Source organism: Lagopus muta, chromosome 9, assembly GCF_023343835.1.
Source record: "Lagopus muta isolate bLagMut1 chromosome 9, bLagMut1 primary, whole genome shotgun sequence".
In the NCBI taxonomy this organism is placed as follows: Eukaryota; Metazoa; Chordata; class Aves; order Galliformes; family Phasianidae; genus Lagopus; species Lagopus muta.
Genome location: NC_064441.1, coordinates 1,791,504 through 1,811,668, shown reverse-complemented (window position 1 = coordinate 1,811,668; position 20,165 = coordinate 1,791,504). Strand labels below are relative to the sequence as shown.

The 20,165-nt window shown below is 43.0% G+C and overlaps 2 protein-coding genes across 9 annotated transcripts in view; one reads left to right on the top strand and one right to left on the bottom strand.

Moving 5' to 3' along the window:
• SMC4 (structural maintenance of chromosomes 4) overlaps positions 1 to 5,424 on the bottom strand; it is a 33,662-nt gene extending 28,238 nt beyond the window's left edge. For 2 of the 5 annotated variants that reach the window (XR_007378947.1, XM_048955423.1), the window contains exons 1-4: positions 5,234 to 5,424; positions 3,554 to 3,743; positions 2,252 to 2,430; positions 1,455 to 1,646 (exon numbers count right to left, since the gene is read on the bottom strand). Coding sequence is in view for 4 of the 5 variants with exons in the window: in XM_048955423.1 (XP_048811380.1) it covers positions 1,455 to 1,646; positions 2,252 to 2,430; positions 3,554 to 3,683 (501 nt within the window). In the remaining variant the exon portion in view is untranslated. Of the gene's footprint in view, positions 1 to 1,454; positions 1,647 to 2,251; positions 2,431 to 3,553; positions 3,744 to 4,068; positions 4,245 to 4,357; positions 4,643 to 5,233 lie in introns of those variants that run through there. The other 3 variants (XM_048955426.1, XM_048955424.1, XM_048955425.1) reach the window with 3 other exon arrangements.
• A 408-nt stretch (positions 5,425 to 5,832) lies between these two features.
• Positions 5,833 to 20,165, top strand: part of IFT80 (intraflagellar transport 80) — a 43,296-nt gene continuing 28,963 nt past the window's right edge. For 2 of the 4 annotated variants that reach the window (XR_007378808.1, XR_007378807.1), the window contains exons 1-6: positions 5,833 to 6,031; positions 6,303 to 6,547; positions 7,526 to 7,615; positions 7,944 to 8,162; positions 15,080 to 15,190; positions 18,185 to 18,253. Coding sequence is in view for 2 of the 4 variants with exons in the window: in XM_048954761.1 (XP_048810718.1) it covers positions 7,576 to 7,615; positions 7,944 to 8,162; positions 15,080 to 15,190; positions 18,185 to 18,253 (439 nt within the window). In the remaining 2 variants the exon portion in view is untranslated. The remainder of the gene's footprint in view (positions 6,032 to 6,302; positions 6,548 to 7,525; positions 7,616 to 7,943; positions 8,163 to 15,079; positions 15,191 to 18,184; positions 18,254 to 20,165) is intronic. The other 2 variants (XM_048954761.1, XM_048954762.1) reach the window with 2 other exon arrangements.

The following is a 20,165-nucleotide window of genomic DNA, read 5'->3' as shown; positions in this document are numbered from 1 at the left end:
CTTTAAAAATACCTAATTTCTTCTCTTCACCAGGGCTGCACATCACAAAAGCCCTACTTCAGCTTTAAAGTGGCTGTTGTATCCTGCCCTTTCAATTTTAGGTTAGGAAGCCGTGAATGGTTTGCTACTGTCTGTAATTAAGCTCCTCTTTTGTAGTGCTAGAAAGCTGCTTTTTTGCTGAGTAGTTCTAAAGAGAAACTGCAGAAGATAAAAATGCAAAATATTAAAGATGTGACAAACATGATGACATCAGCTTCAAAAGATCATCTCGACTTCACCAAAAAGCAGCAATTGCAGCAAACCTGGGACTCACTTTAAGCAGTTAAAGCTGAGCCACGCTTCTTGTAAAGACTTCAGCTGGCCCTGCTTTGCCAGGCCAACCCCCTGAGCACCATCTGACCAGGTACACTCACAAGCTTTTTACATCACAAGTGCAGCTTTTAGGCGTTCATAGAGAGCCAAGCAAAAAAAAAGAAAAAAAAAAAAGAAAAAAAAATCCAACGAAATGATCAGTGCATGTGGCTGACACAGGCAGAAGCAAAAAGCTCGGGTCTGTGTAGATCGAGTCAAAGAAAATTTATTTAAAACAGTTCTTTTAATGACTGTCCCCTTATTAGCACAAGTTTTGGAGCTTTGCTGTACCTTTCCCACTATACTGACTAATCTGAAATTCAACAAGAATCTTCAGCCAGACTAAATGCTCACAAAAATTCAATTTAAATCAAGCAAAATTAATTTCTAGTAATGTAATTGCAATAAGTCAACAATATAGCCCAGATTTTACCAATACATGAAATGACAAGCAACAAAATTTTATTTTATTATTATTTTTTTTTTTTTAACATTGTCAGCACTTTCTATTTCATTCAAACACTGCATCAGCCAGTGGGTGTGAAATCCAGAAATTCTAGGAAAAATCGGATTTAAAATTGCAGGCACATTTATCATCCATTAAGTGTTTCAGATTGGTTTTACATTTTATGAATTTTCTAAAATAGCTTCTAATTGGTTTGAAAGCTTTTGCTTCAATAGGTTTTACACCCGAATCTATATGCCCGTATCAGAAATGTAGCAACACATAACACATCCAGATGCAGACTCAAAAGTTACTCGAGGTGATGTTAATTTCAGAAATAAGCTTTATTTCCTTGAGAGAAAAGAAGTGACAAATGTACGACGATTTCTGAAAATGACTGTTGGAAGATTCTGCGCAGCTCCAAACTGACTGCATACCAAATACTCATCTCACAGAACAGCACAACAGTCCCTGCTCATATTTTAAGAGCTGCACTACTTGAGAGAGGGATTTTTAGCTAATTAACTTCAAATTGATGCTCTACTTCCCAGGGGTAAACTATGCCACCACGTCCTCCCCAGCTCAAACTAATCAAATATTAAGTTGTCAAAGGCTTGAGTAAAATAAGTGCCACCCTCCTGAGCAGCAGGATACGTACCTTGTCAATGATCTTTTGGAAGTGGACTTCCACAGAACAGCTCTGGATGTCCGTATGTTCCTCAGAATTATGGATCAGCACAGAGAGCTTTTTGGATCTGATTTTTTGTGCTCGATACCCAAACACAAAAAGCATCGCATCAATGACATTGGATTTCCCGCTGCCATTGGGCCCAATAATGCATGAAAAACGCTGCAGAACAGAAGGAAAAAAAGGTGTTGGGCTGAGGGCAGGAGATCCAGCGTGCATCACCCACTTCATTTGTAAATAGTTCAAAATATAATTATTTCTAGCGCAGGAAACTGCAGCTTATTTGATAGCTTAATCTTCACAACCAGAGGCAGAGCAGTACAACTTATTTAAGAGAACAAAACACCTCCACGCAGCTCAGCCTTCTAAACCAGAACTTGTTAACTCAAAGTGATACTGCACTTAGCAAGCAAATTCGCAAGGAAAGTTTCATGATTAGCCACGAAAATCTCTTGTGGGCACTTAAAACATTCTCATTCTTCAAACATGCTCCTCAAAATTCCCCAGCAAACGAAATAAAGACAGAAGTGAGCCTTTTTGCAGGCTTTCTGACAAATTACAATTGTACAGAATCAAGAATTTGCACTTTGCTGTTTTCCCTACTGCTCAGTAACTAAAAGAGAGGATATCACCAGCAAAGCAATTCTAAAAGCTCAATACCCTTCAGTTTTTCTGACGTGAGGTTATGTGAAACTACAGGAAGGGGCACCAGCATGCAGCAAAGCCTTACCTTCATTTAGAGATCGCTACAGGGAGAAGAAAATTACCTTATGAAAAGGTCCCAAAGTTTGCTCCCCTGCATAGGATTTGAAGTTCTGGTTTACAATGTGAGTTATCATGAGACGAGGAGCACCGGCTTCATTGGTCATTGCTGGAGGAGGGGGAGGAGAGATGCTACCCAAAATCTCTTCTAAACTCCGATTATCAGACTCCTCATTTGAGACTGCTAAAAACCATCCAAAATAAGCAGAAAGAAAATTAAGGCCATAAGCACTCAATGACCAAACACCTATAAAAAGCTCGATTTCAAAAGCAGACACCATTTCTGTATTAACCAGAGCTATACTTCTGCAACCATTGTAAGGAGCTAAGTGGAATTTAAATCCTTCTTTCCACAAACCGAATCTTTCAAAAAGAGACACTTAAGACATCCCATCGATTCACCAGTGGGTTTGTTCTTTCATTATGCAATTCCTATTCTAACACACTTTAATAGGCACTCCGCAATTACAATAGCTACAGCCGTCACAATAAAGCTACAAATCTGAAACAGGCAAAGTCTTCCTAATTAATAAGTGCAAAGCCACATTTCAAGCGTGCTCCCAAGTCACTCTGCAAGATTTGGGGACCGCTGCACAATGCACTAAAGCTGTAATGACAGCACAACTGCTCTGCAAAGACAGGAAGTTTGTTACGAAAACAAACTGGCCCCCTGGATATCTGCTTGTTGTAAGCAAAGCAGCTTTTCAACAGTTACCAGCAGCTTTTCGTTCACACAGACAGTAGGTTTTACCACCAATTTCAATTTATCAATCCGTTTGTCAAATATCTGTGCTCAAATCATTTAATCATTTCCTGTCTCGCTACCCTGAAAGACACACGCTGCTCTTTTTCCAGATACTTTCAGCAAAAATTCAACCCAAGAACCACAAGACAATGCACTGCTTCATGAAAAAGAAAGTCAAATCGTTTTAAGAGTTAAATAAATAAACGTGACATTTATTCCATTCCAAGAAATCTCACAGCATTGGCTGCATATAAGTGTGAAAAATCCTGGCTCTTGTACCACAACCTGGTACAGATCAGGAACATAAAATAGGTCTTATTAGGAGAAAATTCACTAATTGCTTTTGCACTTGTAATAAGTCACAAGTCCCAGTGCTAACTCTTTGCAAACCGCTTTAAAAGCGGTTTAAACACGTCAGGAGTCAAAGCTTTCAATCTTCCTCTCCTGATCAGAACAGAGCGAGTCCGATCTGGAATAGTCGGCAACTTCTGCTGAGCCCTGTTGCTCGCTATGCACCACGGTCAGGTTTACACGGCACCAGAAGCACAGTGCTCCCACCTACCTTCTGCTGCTCCTTCCCCAAGCTGCCTGCCGTCTTGTTTTTCCACTTGCATGTCACCGGTGGGCTCCTCTACGGGCTGTCTGCCTTTCTGGTGGGCTGCTGTCGAGGTTTTGGTGCTCCTGCTCGCCATGATCTCAGCTGGCTGCTCCCCGGCAATTCCAAGCAATCAAACTATTGAAGGGATCTCTCTCTAACATAAACAAGAAAGCCCCACCATCTCTGTGTTAAACTACAATCCCCTACGGAACATACCTATAAGTACGACTAACGCGGAAACGAAGGACCAGATGTATTTTGAAGACAAAAAACCCAAATCTGAAACAAAAACTATGATAAACTAATAAACGGATCGCCCCAAAAAACAAGGGACCCGCCCTGATCTGCAGACAGCAGCCGTGCACCTCCTGAAGCCGATGGAGTTTGCAAGCTCACAGAATCACCAAACGGCCCGGGTTGGAAGGGACCTCAAGGATCACCAAGCTCCAACCCCCCCCAGCACCCACAGGGCCACCGACCTCCACTTGGGGAGAGCAGCTGTGACACCAGGGGCAAAAGAGTTAACGACGACGGCAGGAACGAAGCGGGAAGCCCGACGTCCGAGCTCTGTACACGCAGCATTCAGTCCCGACACACACTTTCAGCACTCCATGCTGAGCGTATGTACACACAAACAAAAAGACCTGCGTAGTCAGAGCACAGGCTTCACCCTCCAACAGCTTCCATCAATACGCTCCTTTTGTGAGCCGCAGCGCAGCCCCGACTGCCAGCATTCGGCATCTAACAGCCAGAGCGACGTGAAAATACCTTCATCCCTGGTGATGTTAGAGCTATGCGAGCAGGGAGGAAACACACAGCAGTCCACACGTCGGTACTCCAACACGGCTCCCACAAAACGCCAAAGAGAAAGCGACCGGCGGGAGGGAAACTCTCTAAAGAGTTTCAATCAAAGCGGGCAAAGCAGTTTGTAGAGAAACGGAGATGAGAAAGTTTACTTCTCACCAGATAAAAAAAAACTGACGTGGTTAGAAAGTCATCTCACAATTGGTGCCAATCATTTGACGTTTGCAGACCTACCCCCAGCCCACACTCTCATGAGAGTCCTTCATTTGGGACAATGGGGGAGGGGGGGGGAAAAAAACGAGACACTGAGCTCGTTTTAAAGCGGTCGCAGCCCGTGCTCCCGTGTCGGAGCGCCGTCCCGGGGCAGCCACAGTTTCTCCCGGCACCGGGCTGCTTTTTTCTTCCACAGCCGCCGCTTCTCCACAGCGCAGCTCCGCCCGGCACCGCGCGGCGGGGAGGGGAGAGAGGCGGCGGCGGGCAGGAAGCCGTCCTTATCGCAAGCCTTTCGGTAGCGATAACCGATGTCAGCGACAAAAATCTTTTTTTTATTGTTTTTTAATTTTGTAAACCCTCCCCCCATCATTTGACGCAGCCCTGCGCCGGGCACCCATTGGAAACCTAACAGTTTGGCTTTCGCCGTTCCAAGGGTAAAAAGCCGCGGGCGGAGCTCCCACACACGGCTCCGCGCGTCCTCACAGCCCGGCCCGCAGCGCGGAACAGCGCGGAACGGCGCGGCGGCACTCAGCGCCGCGAAGGAACGGCCGCCGCCTCGCGTTGCCTCAAAGCGGGGAGCGAAGGGGAAGAACGCGGCGCCCGCTGCCCCCCGCCCCTTCTGCTCACCTCCGGCGCTCCGCTCTCCGCTCTCGGTCTCTCGGGCCGCCCGTCCGCCCAGCCGCCTGTGAAGGAAGCCCCGGCTCCGGCCGCCCCGCGGCAAAGCGCCGCGCTCAACGCGGACGGGCGGCGGAGGTTCAGGCCGCCCCGGCTCGCGCCGCGACTCGGCGGCTTCCACACTCGAAAATGGCGCCCAAACGGCAAACTCGAACCGAAATTCGTTAGAAAGGCGCGGGGCAGGCTGGGGCGGGAGGGGGCGGGGCGGCCGCGGGTTTGAAAGGAGGAAAAAGCCGCGCCGCGCGCCATCTTGGCGGCCGTTAGCGGGGCGGCGCGTCCTGCGGGGGTGGCCGGTTTGGGTTCATTTATTTTATTTCATTTCATTTTATTTTTATTCCTCCCTCCCCCCATGTGTCGGAGGAGCAGGCGAAGCGATATCTGCGGCGTTTCGGCCGTGCCTGGGTGGAAGGGATTAAATCCCTTCGTTGGAGAAGTAGGTCAGGGGGCGGCGCTTAGGGCGGCGAGCGGACGGCGCGGCGGAGCGGTCCGCCAAAAAAAAAAAAAAAAACCCACGAAAAAACCCACAAAAAGAAAAAAAAAAAGCATTGAAAAGTATTTAAATAAATAAAGTAGAAACGGGGCGCGCTTTGAAATCAGCGCTCGCTCACGGGCGGCGCGGTGACGCGCTGTCACACGGCGCTGCGCTGCGCCTCTCGCGGGACGCGGCCATAGAGAGACGTGGCCATAGAGACGGCGCCGCCACACGCCGAGCTCGCGGAGCCGCGGGCCGCCCCGCCGCCGCCGCCACAGGTAAAGGCAGAGCCGGGCGGGGGGCGGCTGCGGGGAGATGGGAGGGGCGGCGCTGGGCGGGCGGATGGCGAGGGCGGCGGGGGACGGGTTCGTCAGCTGAGATCCCGAGCGGTGCCGGCGGGGAGGCGGCCCGCCGTGACCTCCCTCGGGCTGCGGGGCGAAAGGAGGCGGTTCTGGCACGAGCGGAGAGCGAGACGGGCCGCGGGGCCGAGGAGAGCTCCTGCCCGCTCCCCCCCTCCCCCCTCAGAGCCGTTGCTCAATCTCCCCTCAGATCCTCCGCAGCCCCGGAGGGACGACGGCCGAGGCGGCAGGGCTGCGCAGGCCGAGCTCCCGCCGCTCCGCATCGCTGCCCGCTGCTCCTCGCCGCCGCGTCCCGTGAGAGCTGCCCACAAACGCCTTCGTCTCCGCTGTGAGCTCCGTGCCTGTTGGCGGCAGGTGGAACTGCCAGAACCGTGAGGGTGCAGTGCGATAGGAAAGGCTCTAAGCGAGGCGTCACCGCGGGGCGAGCGGCAGCCGGTGGGTTAGGGGTGCTGTGAGGTGCTCGGAAAACGGGTGGGTGGGATCATGGCACGCAGATGGGACGGTTCTGCTGGCACCGCTGTGAGGGAGTCGGGGATGGGGCTGAAAGGCCAACTGATGTGCCTGGATAGTGAGGATCACAGCACAGCCCTTGGTTCGGGGAATGAGGAGGATGTTAGACATTCAAATATGAGAGAAATGTTCAAAAATAAATATAGCTATTGCACGTTTTAATTGGTGTAACATAGGGCTGGAAGGAGCTCTTATCCTCTGAGCATCCTTTTTACATTTCTCAAATTCCACATGGTAGCTGTTTGACCCGTCGTTGTTCTTATGGTGGAAAACATTTGGAGGCTCAGAGGTCACATCATGCATCACTGCTCTCCTCAGTGCCCTGTCTGCTCCCACCCTTTGTGCTCCCCCCTTCCCACCCTGAGGGCCGGCAGTGCTCATCCAGCACAGAGCATCCCAAAGGCTTTGGCTGTTGCACTGCGGATGAAGACGGGGCTGTAGGACCTCACTGACCTCCCCACGGAAATACTGTGTTGCAGTGAAGCAGGGTGGACATTACAAGTAGCAGTGGGTGGCAGTAAGATGATGTATCATTTGGTCCTGGCAGGGTTGTCTTCCCAGCAGGACTTTTCATTCTGTGTGTTCTCACAATGCTGTCATTAAACGTGAAGGTTCTTGACAAGTCCGGGTTTTCCCTCACTACCATCACAGCTGTGTGTGCACCAGGGAACTTCAGTGTTTCCTTCTACAATGTTCTAGCAAAGCACACCTGGCACAACGTGCTCTTATTCAGCGTGCAAGGGTGCTGCTGGATTCTGTACAAACCCCTAAAACCTCATTTGGTGCTTATTTTGACATAGTACTAATGTAATGTAGCTTATTTGAAAACATTTTGTTGTAGTGTTGGTATCTTCCTTTTGAGTTTCAGCTGCCTATATATGTGCTCGTTCTGTTTTATTGCAGTTATAATATACCTGCATACCTCGTTTGAATGTTCCATCTGAACAACCAAAATGAGACTGAAGACTTCGCTTTTAAAGGAACCAAAACATATCCTTTATCTCAGAATAAACCACTGAAATCCATGCTATATTCTCATGTAGTTTATCTTCTCTAAAGGATTTTATTTATCATAAATCTTGCAGTAAAATATTTGTCACACGGTATGGTTTGTCTGCTTTATTTCTCATAGAGTTTCTACCAGCTTTTCTTGAAACAAACAAGCAGGGAAAGAATGAAGAATTGTATTTCCTATATATAAAGTATTCTGTGCAATGGCATTGAAGTAATGTTCAAGTATGTTGAATGTTGAAGTAATGACCATTTAATAAGTATTTTTAACAATTAAAACTTTCAGACTTCCTTAATTTAATTAAACATAAGGAATTAGTTAGCTGTGTGGGATGGACCACAGCTGACGAGCTGTATTCCTGCAGTGATGATCACCAGATTCTGAAATGGAACCTTCTAACGAGTGAGACGACTCGAGTAGTGAAACTTCCAGATGATACTTATCCCATAGACCTTCACTGGCTTCCCAGAAGTGTTGGTGGGAAGAAGCAGTCCCAAGCTGAGAGCTTTGTTCTTACAAGTTCTGATGGTATGGCAATTTAAAACATTTCTAACTATATACCACTTTGTGCATGAGAAATCATTTGCATTTAAATAGTCCGAAATAAAGCAGTTTTGAATGCTGATACACCAGTTGCACCGATGTAAAAATGCTTCAAAATCAATGTGTTGCATTACTGTAGTTTTCTCTGATACAACATTACTGGGTATATTTCTTTCATTCAGCAGATGTATAATTTTGTATGTAAGGTCAAATTCTGTCCTCTTTGGTAGCTCATTTCACACTTGGCTCTTTCATAGATCAGTAGCTTCCAATACGTCTGCACTGCTGCTGCACAGATATCAGATTGTTTTAACTGTCAAAACTGAAGATGACCAAAATACTGAAATTGCTTCACCATGTATCAATGTAGGCCGTTTCTGGGACAGATCTTGTATGTGTTTTCTGCACTGTCTCGAGTATCTCTCTCAAGCTTTGAGTTCTGGCTGTCAGCGGAGATGTAAGACTGATCTGTATATCTCACATACTGCCAGATGTACCTATTGTTTCTTCCCAAACCTGCCAGTTTTCAAACTAAGCTTACCAGGGGCTTGATCCTTCAGGAAACTTGCCTTTTTACTTTGCTTGTTTTATTTTACATTGACCTCGTTGTAAATATTATTCTGAAACAAAAGCACAGGTAAGAAAAATAGTCCTTGATTCAGGCTGTGAGTGCCTGAGTGGCAAAAGCCTGCTGCTGGGCCTGGGATGTTATTTTGAGATGGATTTCTGATAATTTCATGAGGTACATCCAAGAACTCGGCACATGAGTGACTTGGAAAAGCTCTATGGTTTGCTCATAGAAGTTGGACAGTCCTTACGTAGGTATTAACATCTTATACATTCCTTTTACTTATTGAAAACACTGGAAAGTTTGATAACAAGTCAATTAAACTGTCTTGCCAATAGGAGTAATTACGTGCACAAAGAAGCAAATCTCATCAATGCACTCAACTGAGTTTATATTCTTTTGTCAGCAGTCAAAGATCCTGGTGGTGAAGCTGTTTGTCCACACAAATGGTAGCAGTGGGAGTTGCTCAACAACAGACTCAAAGCAATATGCTGCCCTAAATCTGCCAGCTCTTTCAGGCAGAACAGCTCTTGGCCAATTGTAGAGTTTCCATCAGGATATGGCCATCTGCCCATGACCTTATTTTAATGGGAATGGTGGATGATTTCCAGTTAACTTCTGCCCAAGTTTAGCCAGAACCTTGAATTTCTGGATCTAGCATGCTCTCATTGGTGAGTGCAGCTTACGTGGCCAGCTTCCCAGTGAGTGTGATTAGAAGAGGTTTGTTACAGGGCAATAGCAGTCTGGTGCTGATGAGTCCAGCGTGGCTTTCTGTATGGGTAGAGAGAGCCATGTATTTGGAGAAGGCAGGAAAGTTCATTCCATGCATTAAACTTTGTTGATTTCTCTGGTTGCTGACAATGATTGCACTTAAGAAATTAGGAAGGATAAGAGTTCAGTTCACAGAGTGAAGGCCAAGTTGGTTTTTTTAAAGCTTTTTGTACTTCCTATGGAATAAATGCACTAAACTTACAGAGCAATAGCAGGACATCGTTTGGCCTGAATCTGAAGGTCAGCTCACTGTGGCATCCTACATCCCCTATGTATGGGAAGGAAAAATGGGGAGAGAAGTTTGGCTGAGCAGAAGTGCAATTTTTGCAGTGCTTGGTGCTGAATTTCGCTGGGCCTGATGAGGTATTCATAGAACTGTGGGCTGCTTTGGGATGGAAGGGATCCTCCTGGAGGCATTCAAGGCCAGGCTGGATGTGGCTCTGGGCAGCCTGGTCTGGTGGTTGGTGACCCTGCGCATAGCAGGGGGTTAAAACCAGATGAGCACTGTGGTCATTTTCAACCCAGGCCATTCTAGGATTCTATGATAAATCACCTCAGCCCCACCTCTGCCATAGACAGGAACACCCCCCCATGACCCCGGCCCCCAGCACTGCAGTAATGGGGCACCCACAGCTCTGGGCAGCAGTGCCAGGGCCTCACTGCCTCTGAGTGAAGGATTTCCTCACATCTAATCTGAATCTCCCCCTTTAGTTTGAAGCCATTACCCTTTGAAAAGAAAAGGGATTCTTTTTTTTTTTTTTTAAAATCATGCAAATGATTGTGTCACTGTATCTCAGTTAGAATCTGTATGCACTCGAAAGTCTTTGACCTGTCATTGTCCAGCTTCTAGAGATCAGCTTGATCAACTTTCACTTTCTTTTAATGCAATGCTTCTTGCTTGCATGCAATATAAAGTGAGTTGACCATCTGCCAACTTCAGTGCAGTGGGAGATTTTGGGGTTTTTTGCTCTTTGTGGATGTGCAGGCCCTTTGTATTGTCCAGTTCTCAGCATACCCCTATGACTTACCACCTTAACAGTGTTAGAGCTGCAGTTGGTATCATCTGTTCAAACTGCAGTCTCGTAGCCTGCCCTGCTTCTAGCTGTGACACGGGGTTGTACAGAGCAGTAGATACCCTGGGGATAACATGGGATATTACACAAGGAAGACAGGATGTGATTTTAATTCAATTTATTGAGCTGAATAGAGTAATTCCCAATTTGTATACGTGCTTCAAGTCTGAATTTAAACAAAAGTGAAATAATAGAAACCCTTTTTTCCCCGTTCCCTAAAAGAATGAAGCAAATGGGGATTCTATGGTCAGTCTTGTAGGGGTCTGGCAGGCAGGTGGGAATTTGGGAGCTACCTCTGATACGGTTTAATTAGCACTGCTGTTACTCATGGAATGAGGAATTTTCACCATAATCAATTCACTACTTTTTCTTAGCTGTTGTTAAGGGATGAGCTTTCAGCAATGACTGGGAAATTCAGCCTGAAAATGTGGTTTCTGGAAAACAGTTGAAGAGATGTGTTTGTGAACAATCGTAGTTTTATTTGTTAGCTTTTCCTCAGTGAAACTGAAATAGAAAACAGCGCTGAACCAATTGTGAAAGAATGAATGGGGATAAAGCTCAATGCAGAAGGCTTTGGACTTTTTCTCCCAGTGTAATCTGGCACTTTCGATAGATACAGATATATATATATATAGAGAGAGAAATAACTTGCAGAGGTTTTTTTTTGCACATGTGCAAGCAAATTGTTCATACAATTAAAATGCAATCATTTATTTCTGAATTACTGTATTTTTTAAATAGTAAAATTTAAAATGCTGTTTAGCTACTAATCACATAGCACATGTGTCAAGCCTACAATTTTCCTGCAGCAGCTCATTCATGTCTGTGATAAGGAATCCTGGAAATCTGCTGAATCTGATGGAAACTGAGTCTCACATCTTTACAGAGTTGCATCAATTCCTGGTTGAACTCCAGATGTTTGTGAAATTAGAGCAAATGTAAATTTAATCCTCTTGGGCTTGCTTCTGAGTTGCATCTCTGGTGGAATATTGTCTTTTGCTTCCTACTTGAGCTGGGCACGTTACTGCTTTCTCTACAAACACAAAGGAAATACTCAGCTTTAAACTGTGTATTAAGCACAACTCGTAAGGAATTGGACCTATTTTTTCAGCTTGTATATTATTGATCAATTTCTATTAGGTCAGCATTTAAGAGTCTATGAAATGTAATGAACAAAACATACGTGTTTTATGGTCTGTATTTGAATAGGCTGCTAATCTCCCACTTGACATTCCTCCAGAACTGGAGAGTCAATTTAAACTTGAGGACAGCTTCTGTACTTAATGAAGATAAGGGAACAATATTCTGCAGAACTGATACTTTAAAAAGGTGAAATTGAATCATTTCCATTGAATCGCTTCTGTCTATTCCAAGCATATAGCTAAATTTTCCCCTTTCTTAATTGCTTATGAGAAGACAATAATTTTGAAAGCCACTACTACCTGAATGTTAAATTGAAGGCAGAAGAAGGCAGAGAAATCCATTGAAAGTTGGCCTTGGAACAACTTCTGCCTAAGAATGCCATGAAAAAGCCCAGTATCTAATGGGTCACATTCATTTGATTCTCATAAGTTGTAAGTTCACGTGTTGGAAAAGTAGAGAAATTACAGAAATGAGGATGATAGCCACGATAACTTGATTTGTTGTGCTGTAGTGCTATGGTACACTTTTAAAACACATGATTGTTTTTCCAGATGCTTCTATCTTAGTGCCAAGATGTTTTTATTTGAAAGTGTATTCTTTCCTGCTAGGCTACAGTTTGCTGTGCTTTGTTATTGGGAAGATGCCTTGTGACAGAAGTAAGAGCTGGTAGAACAGGAAGGGATGCAGAAGGTTGGTCGGTGAGTTGGATGCTTCCCAGTGGAAGAGGATTCTGCTCTGTGATGTGGCCATTTTTCTCCTGGTGTGACTTACACCAAAATTATCACACTGCTTTGTCTGTGTGCTTGATTGTCCTGGGATGTATCAGATTGGAGGGGTTTTTTACAGAACTTACAGACCTCAGATTCACTCTGGGTCAACGAGAGCTGGTCCAATACTACAAAATTCTCTGTATTCTTTGCAGAGCGACTCCGAAGGCTTTAAGCTGGGTACTGAAAGTCGATGGACTCTTTGAGTTCTCTGTGTATGCGAGCTTACTGTGTCAAGGCTGATGATAATTTTTTCCTTCCACTTGTAATATCAGTGAAACACGTACATGATTGCCATGAAGAGCTCAGCCATGTAGTGTTGAACAGCATTGGTGATGCCATGAGAATGTAATCCAATGAATAGAGGAAGCTGTTGTGCAATGGAAAAAGGTCCTGGCTATGGGCTGAACAAATATGCTACATCAAATGAGGGAGGTGGTCAGAACAAAAAATGCTTTTTTCATAACTGAAATGCTGTTCAGTTGGGAAAGATAGCATTAGCTGTGGAATGCCTGTGAATCCAGCTACTACTTATATACAAGAAATGAGAATCTCACACCTGTGAGATACTCTGTAACTAGAACATTGCAATGAATATGGAAGGACCAGTATTGATAATCCTAGAAGATAAGAATTAAGTGAATGAGGAGGAAGCTGTTTTAGTATTAATTTTGTAAAGGAAAAGGGAGGTGGGATAAACCAGTTGTGCAGAGGGCTCTCTTAGATCTGAATATGTGTGGTAAGGAAAAGCAAAAATGTTTAGTTCACTGTGTTGTATTTTAAATGGTCACTTCAAAGAAACTGATTTGTACAAATTGTTCTTCAGTGTTAACTCTTCTGCTTGGAATGCCTTACAGTGGCAGAGATTTGGCTGAGGATTGTTGCCTATTTGTTCATATGCTTAAAATGAAGACAAAGTGTAATTGTATTCATATGAGTAACGCTGCAGAGAGCAGTGGTGTTGTGTTTGATGTTTATTTCCTGCCAGATCTAGCAGAATGCTTTTTGTTTGTTTGCAGTCGGGTTTTGTTTTCAGCTTTTGTTTCTGTTTTGTTTTTGAAACCGAAGAGGAAAATAAAACATGGGAAGCCAGAACACAATGAAAGTGGATTCAGGTTTCTGGAAGTACACCCATCCTGCCTGCTGGGATTTTCATGTGCATTTAGTGCAGTGATGTCTTAGGTTTACCTTCTGCTAACGTTGATAACATATTTCTTTACTGAAGAAGCCAGGTATTGAGCTCCTGCAGATGAGCTGTGTGGTCAAACTACTCCACGGACCAGAAGGAACCTCCCAGCCTTCTCCAGCTTGCAGTGCCTTCCAACACTCACAGTGAGCTGAACCCAGCTGTGTGCTGGAAGCTTTCATGTTAGCTGCTGACTGCTGGAAGGTTCTTGTTGATATCACAGTTCTAACTGATTATCTAGTTCTGCATAGGAGAAACTGGATTTTAACTGGTTAAGCTACTTTCTTTTTATCCACTTTGGATAAGCTTATCATGAGGGCTCTGACCAAAGAAAACACCTTCAGATATGGACTCCAGACACTTGAATATCTTTGGTAACTGAAAATATAGTCCCCATTCTCTGTGTGTTTTTTCAATATGTTTCTGGGATCCTGCTATTTAACCAGAACAGGTATGGCCTGTCTTATAATTCATATTCCCATGCAGGAGGGTCATATGCATATGTTATTAGTGGAAAAATGATCCCGTCTTAAGTGATGGAGCATTTGCACGCACTTGGTGTGAGGTATCCATGCATTGTTCATCTTGAGGAGCTCTCATGCTGGGAATAGCTTCTCGTGGTTCACTGGCTGGTAGATTAGGTAAATTAATTTGAAAAAGGTTTTGGTTTTAAAGTGGTTAATTTGAATGTGAGCTATTCTAAGCCACACTTTTGTTCTGCCACATGTTTCCAAGCCCTTCTTTGTCTGCTCTTTGGTCCAGTTTAAATTTGATCTTCCTGGATTTAAGCAACATCCCTCATTTGGAAAGAAAGACTTCCTCATGCTTCTGTTGAAATCATTAATAGCTTTGTTTTTGGCTTCTGTGAATTTCCATAACAGCTCCATAATGCAGGCAGTAAGACTTCCTCAGAGAAACGCGCTCGCTGCTGGTCAGATTGTACTCACTTTTCCATTATCCTTATGGTGCTGAGTGATTTTTCAGATCTTAAAAAAAGAAAACACAAGGGCTCTCCTGGGCTGCAGAGCGCGTACCTCTGTTTGTTAGCTCTCAGACAATGAAACAGCAGCAGGCAGCTGCGTCCCCAGAGGGACACGCAAACCTTAGAGGGGCATGAGCAAAATGAATCGTCAAAACAAAGGCCGTACATACCACAAGGAAAGAGCACAACCCATTTGTACAAACATCTTAGCTGGTTTACAAGTGTTTCTTTTGCAAGAGTGCATTTGTTTGGGCTAGTCATAGTTGTGAAGAATGTAGTTGCGTGTTCTGATCTTGGTTTCGTTGGTTCATTCCTCTGGTTTTGTGTAAGCATTTACGACAGAAGATAAGAATAAATATGGGTCCACAAAATTAGATACTCTATTTCTATATTGATTTTTTTTTTTGTTCAGGGAAATTCCACTTAATTTCAAAAGTGGGAAGAGTAGAGAAAAGTGTGGAAGCCCACAGCGGAGCCGTGCTTGCAGGGAGGTGGAATTCTGAGGGAACGGCGTTGGCTACAGGTAAGGAAATGAAGGGGGTTGAAAATGAAAATAACAAAAGGGCTCCCTCGAAATGGAACCTTTGGGGTTTTCAGTGTGCAGAGATGATACGCAGTGAAGAAATGGAAGGGTACAGGAATGTAGTATTAGATTTATAAAACTGTCCATACGGTGTGTAGAACATAAGGACCTCACTCTGTGTGATAAGCACAGCAGTGTGTTTTAGAAATATAACTTCATCCCTGACATACATTTAAAAGATGTGGTCCCAAATTTCCTAGCATATATTCTTGTTACATAGAATTTGAGTCTATTAAAGAGTTCACTTATGGGTCCAGCTTTAAATTCCTTTGCAAGAATGGGAATGAAATGGAAATTCAAAATCAGCATCAAATAAAGTTAGCTACAGTAAGGGATTTCTAATGTCTTCCTTATTGGGGTATTATCACCTTGTTTAATAGAAATTCATTTTGGTGCTGTTTATTAATGATGTTTTAGAATTATTAGCACTACTTTAATACAAAAAAGAGTAAAAACATTGTTATGTGATCCTGTTAATTATGTATTGTCCTACGTACGTGATGGCAAATGTTTTTAATATCAAAATTCTTAGAGGCTTCTACAGACATTCTGCTTTTCATACTTGAAGGAGAACATTTGTTTGGTTTTTTTCTTGTCTGTTATGACAAAAGCTTTCTATGTTGGTATGTTTATACCTTGCAGATGGCTCTGGAGACAGTGAAGGTTACTGAGGCCTCGTGAGCTTATTGAATGTTCCTGTGCTGCTCTTCCTTGATTATTAGGAGCAGTTCAGTCTAGCTGCTGTCTCCTCCTTCTCTCTGCTGGGGCTGGGAGAGTGATCTCCAACATCCACATCTATGTGTTTTTTTGTTCTAAATCTTTTGGTAATTAGTTGCTTTTGGCATTTTTTTGTCAGAAAACCAACAACAAAGCTATCTTGATGTTGAGGAGAAGCTAATTACATTTCCTGTGATGTACTTCTTGATTTCTGTTGGTGGCAGAGTTTTCTGCAGCCCCCGTTGATCTAGCACAGCTGATTGTTTTGGACAAATTCCAGCTCAGTCCAGAAGCACTGAAGATAATTTTGGATCTGCTTGTTTCCAGACTCAGTCTGACTCTAAAATGCTGCCTTAAGGAGCTCTGTCTGGCATATTCCTCTTAAATCCCGGAGGAGCAGAAATATTGTTCTTTTAAGAGACAGATTTGCCCCAAGGATTTCTCCAAAAAAAATGTTGGAATTACCTTTTTATTTTTATTTTTATTTTTTTTTGAAAGCTTGTATGATATCTGAGATCAACCACTCATGTACAGCAGCTGTGCCTTGAGAAATAGTGGCTCATTGAAGGTACCATATCAGTTAAAATGCTCTTTATGGCTCTATTTTAATGGTGTCAAATGGGCACGAGAAAGATTTTTAACAATTTTATGCTTTTTAAACGACTTAAATGCTAAATCTGCCATGTATCAAAACTAAAAATACAGTAAAAAAAAACTAGAAGGAAGAATGGCACCAAAGGTCCAGATGCACCTTTTTCCTGATTAATTGAATCTGGGATGTTTAAACAGAGTCACAGGAGCTTGCATTTCAAACACATTAAACAATCTCTGGATTTTATGGCTAAATCTGCTGTACAGCATAAACATATAAGCAAGTAAACTTGTTTTCCTTGGTATCACACAGTTATTTTGTAAAAACCAAACCTTCCAGATTGGGCCTTCAGTTATCTTCAGATTCACCATTTGTCAAACTGTGGAGCCTCCAGTCTAACACATGAAATCTGTTCCTAAGAGACTCATTGAATCAGCCTTTGGGACTTAGAACTGTAAATAGATGTGGGCCGCAGAATACAGAACTTGAGATATTTAAATAGGGATGGACTTTCTCTTGCCAGGAGCAGCTTCAGATCAGAAAACCAAAGCTTGTGTGCATGTCTGACTTTGGGCTGCTTGCAGACCTGCACAGCTCCCATTTTCAGTTGACATTTTCAGTTTACATTGCTTGCAGATTTTCAGGTGGAATTTATAGAGTTGCAGTTGGATATTCAACTCAAAAATTTGATCGTGTCTCTTGACGAGACTTTAATAAATCTCTCTTTTACAGAGAGGAATATCGCCTGCTTCACACTCATGCCTTATTCATGTCACTGCTTTTGGCATTATGCACATCTGTGAGCATGTATTATCAAGGATGCAGTACAGGGAGAGTATAATTTCATGAAAAATCTCCAGTGAGTGCCTGAAGAACTCACTGAGAATTGCAGCCACTGTCACTGAACCAAGACTGATGCACTAGTGTCACAGCAACAAAGTCAAATATCTCACTAATTTTATGTGGGGTTTTTTTTTTGCTCTCGTATAGAATACGTTCTACCAGGGCTGCTCCAAAAGTAATGCCTGCTATTTTGTGATGTTGGCTCATGGCATAATAGGCAAATGTTGGTGGTATGGCAGTAGTGGTTGAACCTTCCTGCCAGTGTCCCATTGCACTTTGTTGCCGTGTGACAAAACAAGGAGGTCACCTCTGCTGGTGCAGGTTTTGACAAGCATGGTAAGCAGATTTGTTCATTCTTGGTGTAAATAGCAAATGGTGATGACTATATTGAAAAATACTGTTTTGCTGCTGAGAATCACTCAATCTATCCAGCAGAGTTACTGTGCTCATTATACCATGGAAATGAATAGGAAGCAATACTCGTGGAGCAACCCGTGTGTGTGTGTGTGTCCCAAGGCAATTCCTCTTCACTCAGTGCAACCCAAGCCAAAAGGTTGGACAGCCATGCCATACGGATTTTCAGGAAAGAGGGAGAAATATTGATAACAGTGGTAAAAAGCTTAAATATTGTTTCTTTAAAGTACTATCTATTGCCATGTTAGGAAGCCAGCATAAATGACATTTACCTTGTAAATGACACAATCTTACTTTAACCCATACAGTAACTGCAACCGTTGTGATTATTAGACTTCTAAGTTCTGTTTTCTGTGATAACTTTACAGTTGGTGAAGATGGCCAAGTGAAAATCTGGTCCAAAAGTGGAATGCTGAGATCCACTTTAGCTCAGCAAGGTAAGTTCATTTTCTTAAAGTTCAATTACAGCTTTGAATTTGGACTATATAAGATAAATGTAAGTAACAGACCCTAAGCCAGCTAGTAATGGTTTGATTAGGGACTGTTAGGCTTAGATAAACTTCACTGAAGTTAAAGATAAGACTCAAATACTGTGGGAAGTACATCTTTGACTTTATATTGGGAATATTGACTTATGAGGCTTATTACAGAATCACAGAATCACAGGGTTGGAAGGGACCTCAAGGATCATGAATCTCCAACCCCCCGCCACATGCAGCGGCGCCAACCTCCACGTTTCATAGCAGCCCAGGCTGCCCAGGGCCCCATCCAACTGGCCTTGAACACCTCCAGGGATGGACGGGGCATCACAGCCTCTTGGGCAGCCTGTATTGTCCTCACTTTTCTCATCAAACTGTTCAAAAGCACACTTAACAGACTTCTTTGTAAAGAGTGGTGTTTGACTGATAGACAATTTATTATTAGATAGTCAAATCAGTAGAAGAATAGAATTAGGTGTGTCGTAGTGCTTGTTGTATTCCCATGGACTGTTTGTCATTGTGGTATATCATATACAATAGAAATGTCATTATATTCCATGTGTCATGTAAGTTGGAAACGTATCTCACTCATCTAATAGACACTGTTGTCATTATTGATCTAAATGGCCTTACAATTATTCAACAGCAGCAGACACTATGTTTAAATGCAGTACTTTGAGACTCTCTATCTCACATTTCCTTTTGCTTGCTTACAAAGGCATTCTTAGTAAATATTTACAAAGCACAAGATTTTCTGCAACAAAGAAGAACATATATTGCCCCTTTTATCTTTTTTTGAATTCTATATGCTCTATGAATTTTTTGTCAGGTGATCTTTTTTCAAGATAAGGCACAATCTTCTTACATAGAGGTTTCTCTTTTGTTTTGGCTTGCCCTGGATCAACTGCCATAACGTAAGGAAATTGGCAAAAATATGTATTTCATTTTTATTACTGAATTATGATTGGCAGTTGTGATATGAGTATGAAATACTTTCTGATATAGATTCCAGTTCTCTTGTTTTAGGTTTTGTAACATTTGCTGTTCAGCTGAAATGGTTTATACTCAGTCCCTCCCTCCACATAATTCTTTTTGGGTGACAAACGTAAAGGACGAGCTCTGTCACTTACTTTTTTAACAAGATGGTTGTTTCCAAGGAATAAAAGAAAAAATGCCAAATGTAAAATATTAGTGCAACATTTTTAGCCATCAGTTTCAGCTCTATGCTGAGGATTCTGGAAAGGAATGAAATCCAGTTTTTAATATTAAGCCACGGACTTTGCAGATGAAACTATGAACTGAAAAAGAGATTGTTTAGAGCATTGCAAGAGTGCTTGAAAGATGGTGAGTTCCTCTGCCCAACTGAATGCAGTAACTCATGTAATACATGCAGGCAGTCCTACTGAGCTGAAATCCCTCTGCTGAAATTCTTTGTTGAACTGGGGCCCTGGAGGCCTAACCTTGATCTTGGCTCTGCAACCACAGTTTTATGCACACTGGAGCATTTCAGTTGTTTTTATAGAAATCAATTTAAGATCACCTGATGGTGAAGTATGGTGGTGTAAGCTGTGAATGTGTGCTCATGCAAACAATGTTTGGTATTTATTAAAAAAAAAAAAAAAAAGGCAATTTAAAGTTACAATTTTGAACATTTTTGTACTTTTTCAGTGAAGATACTGAGCTAGATTTTGTTTTTCAGCCTTCATGCATTGAGATCATGTGACCTTTTGACATTTTTTAAGAAACCACATGCACCTGGGGTTGGGTTAAATGTCAGACCCTTATCTCTTTCTAAAACAAATTATCTAAATTCTTTCAACCTGTTGAAGGCATTTTAACCACAGGAGTGAATGTAAAAGTCTATTTCAAT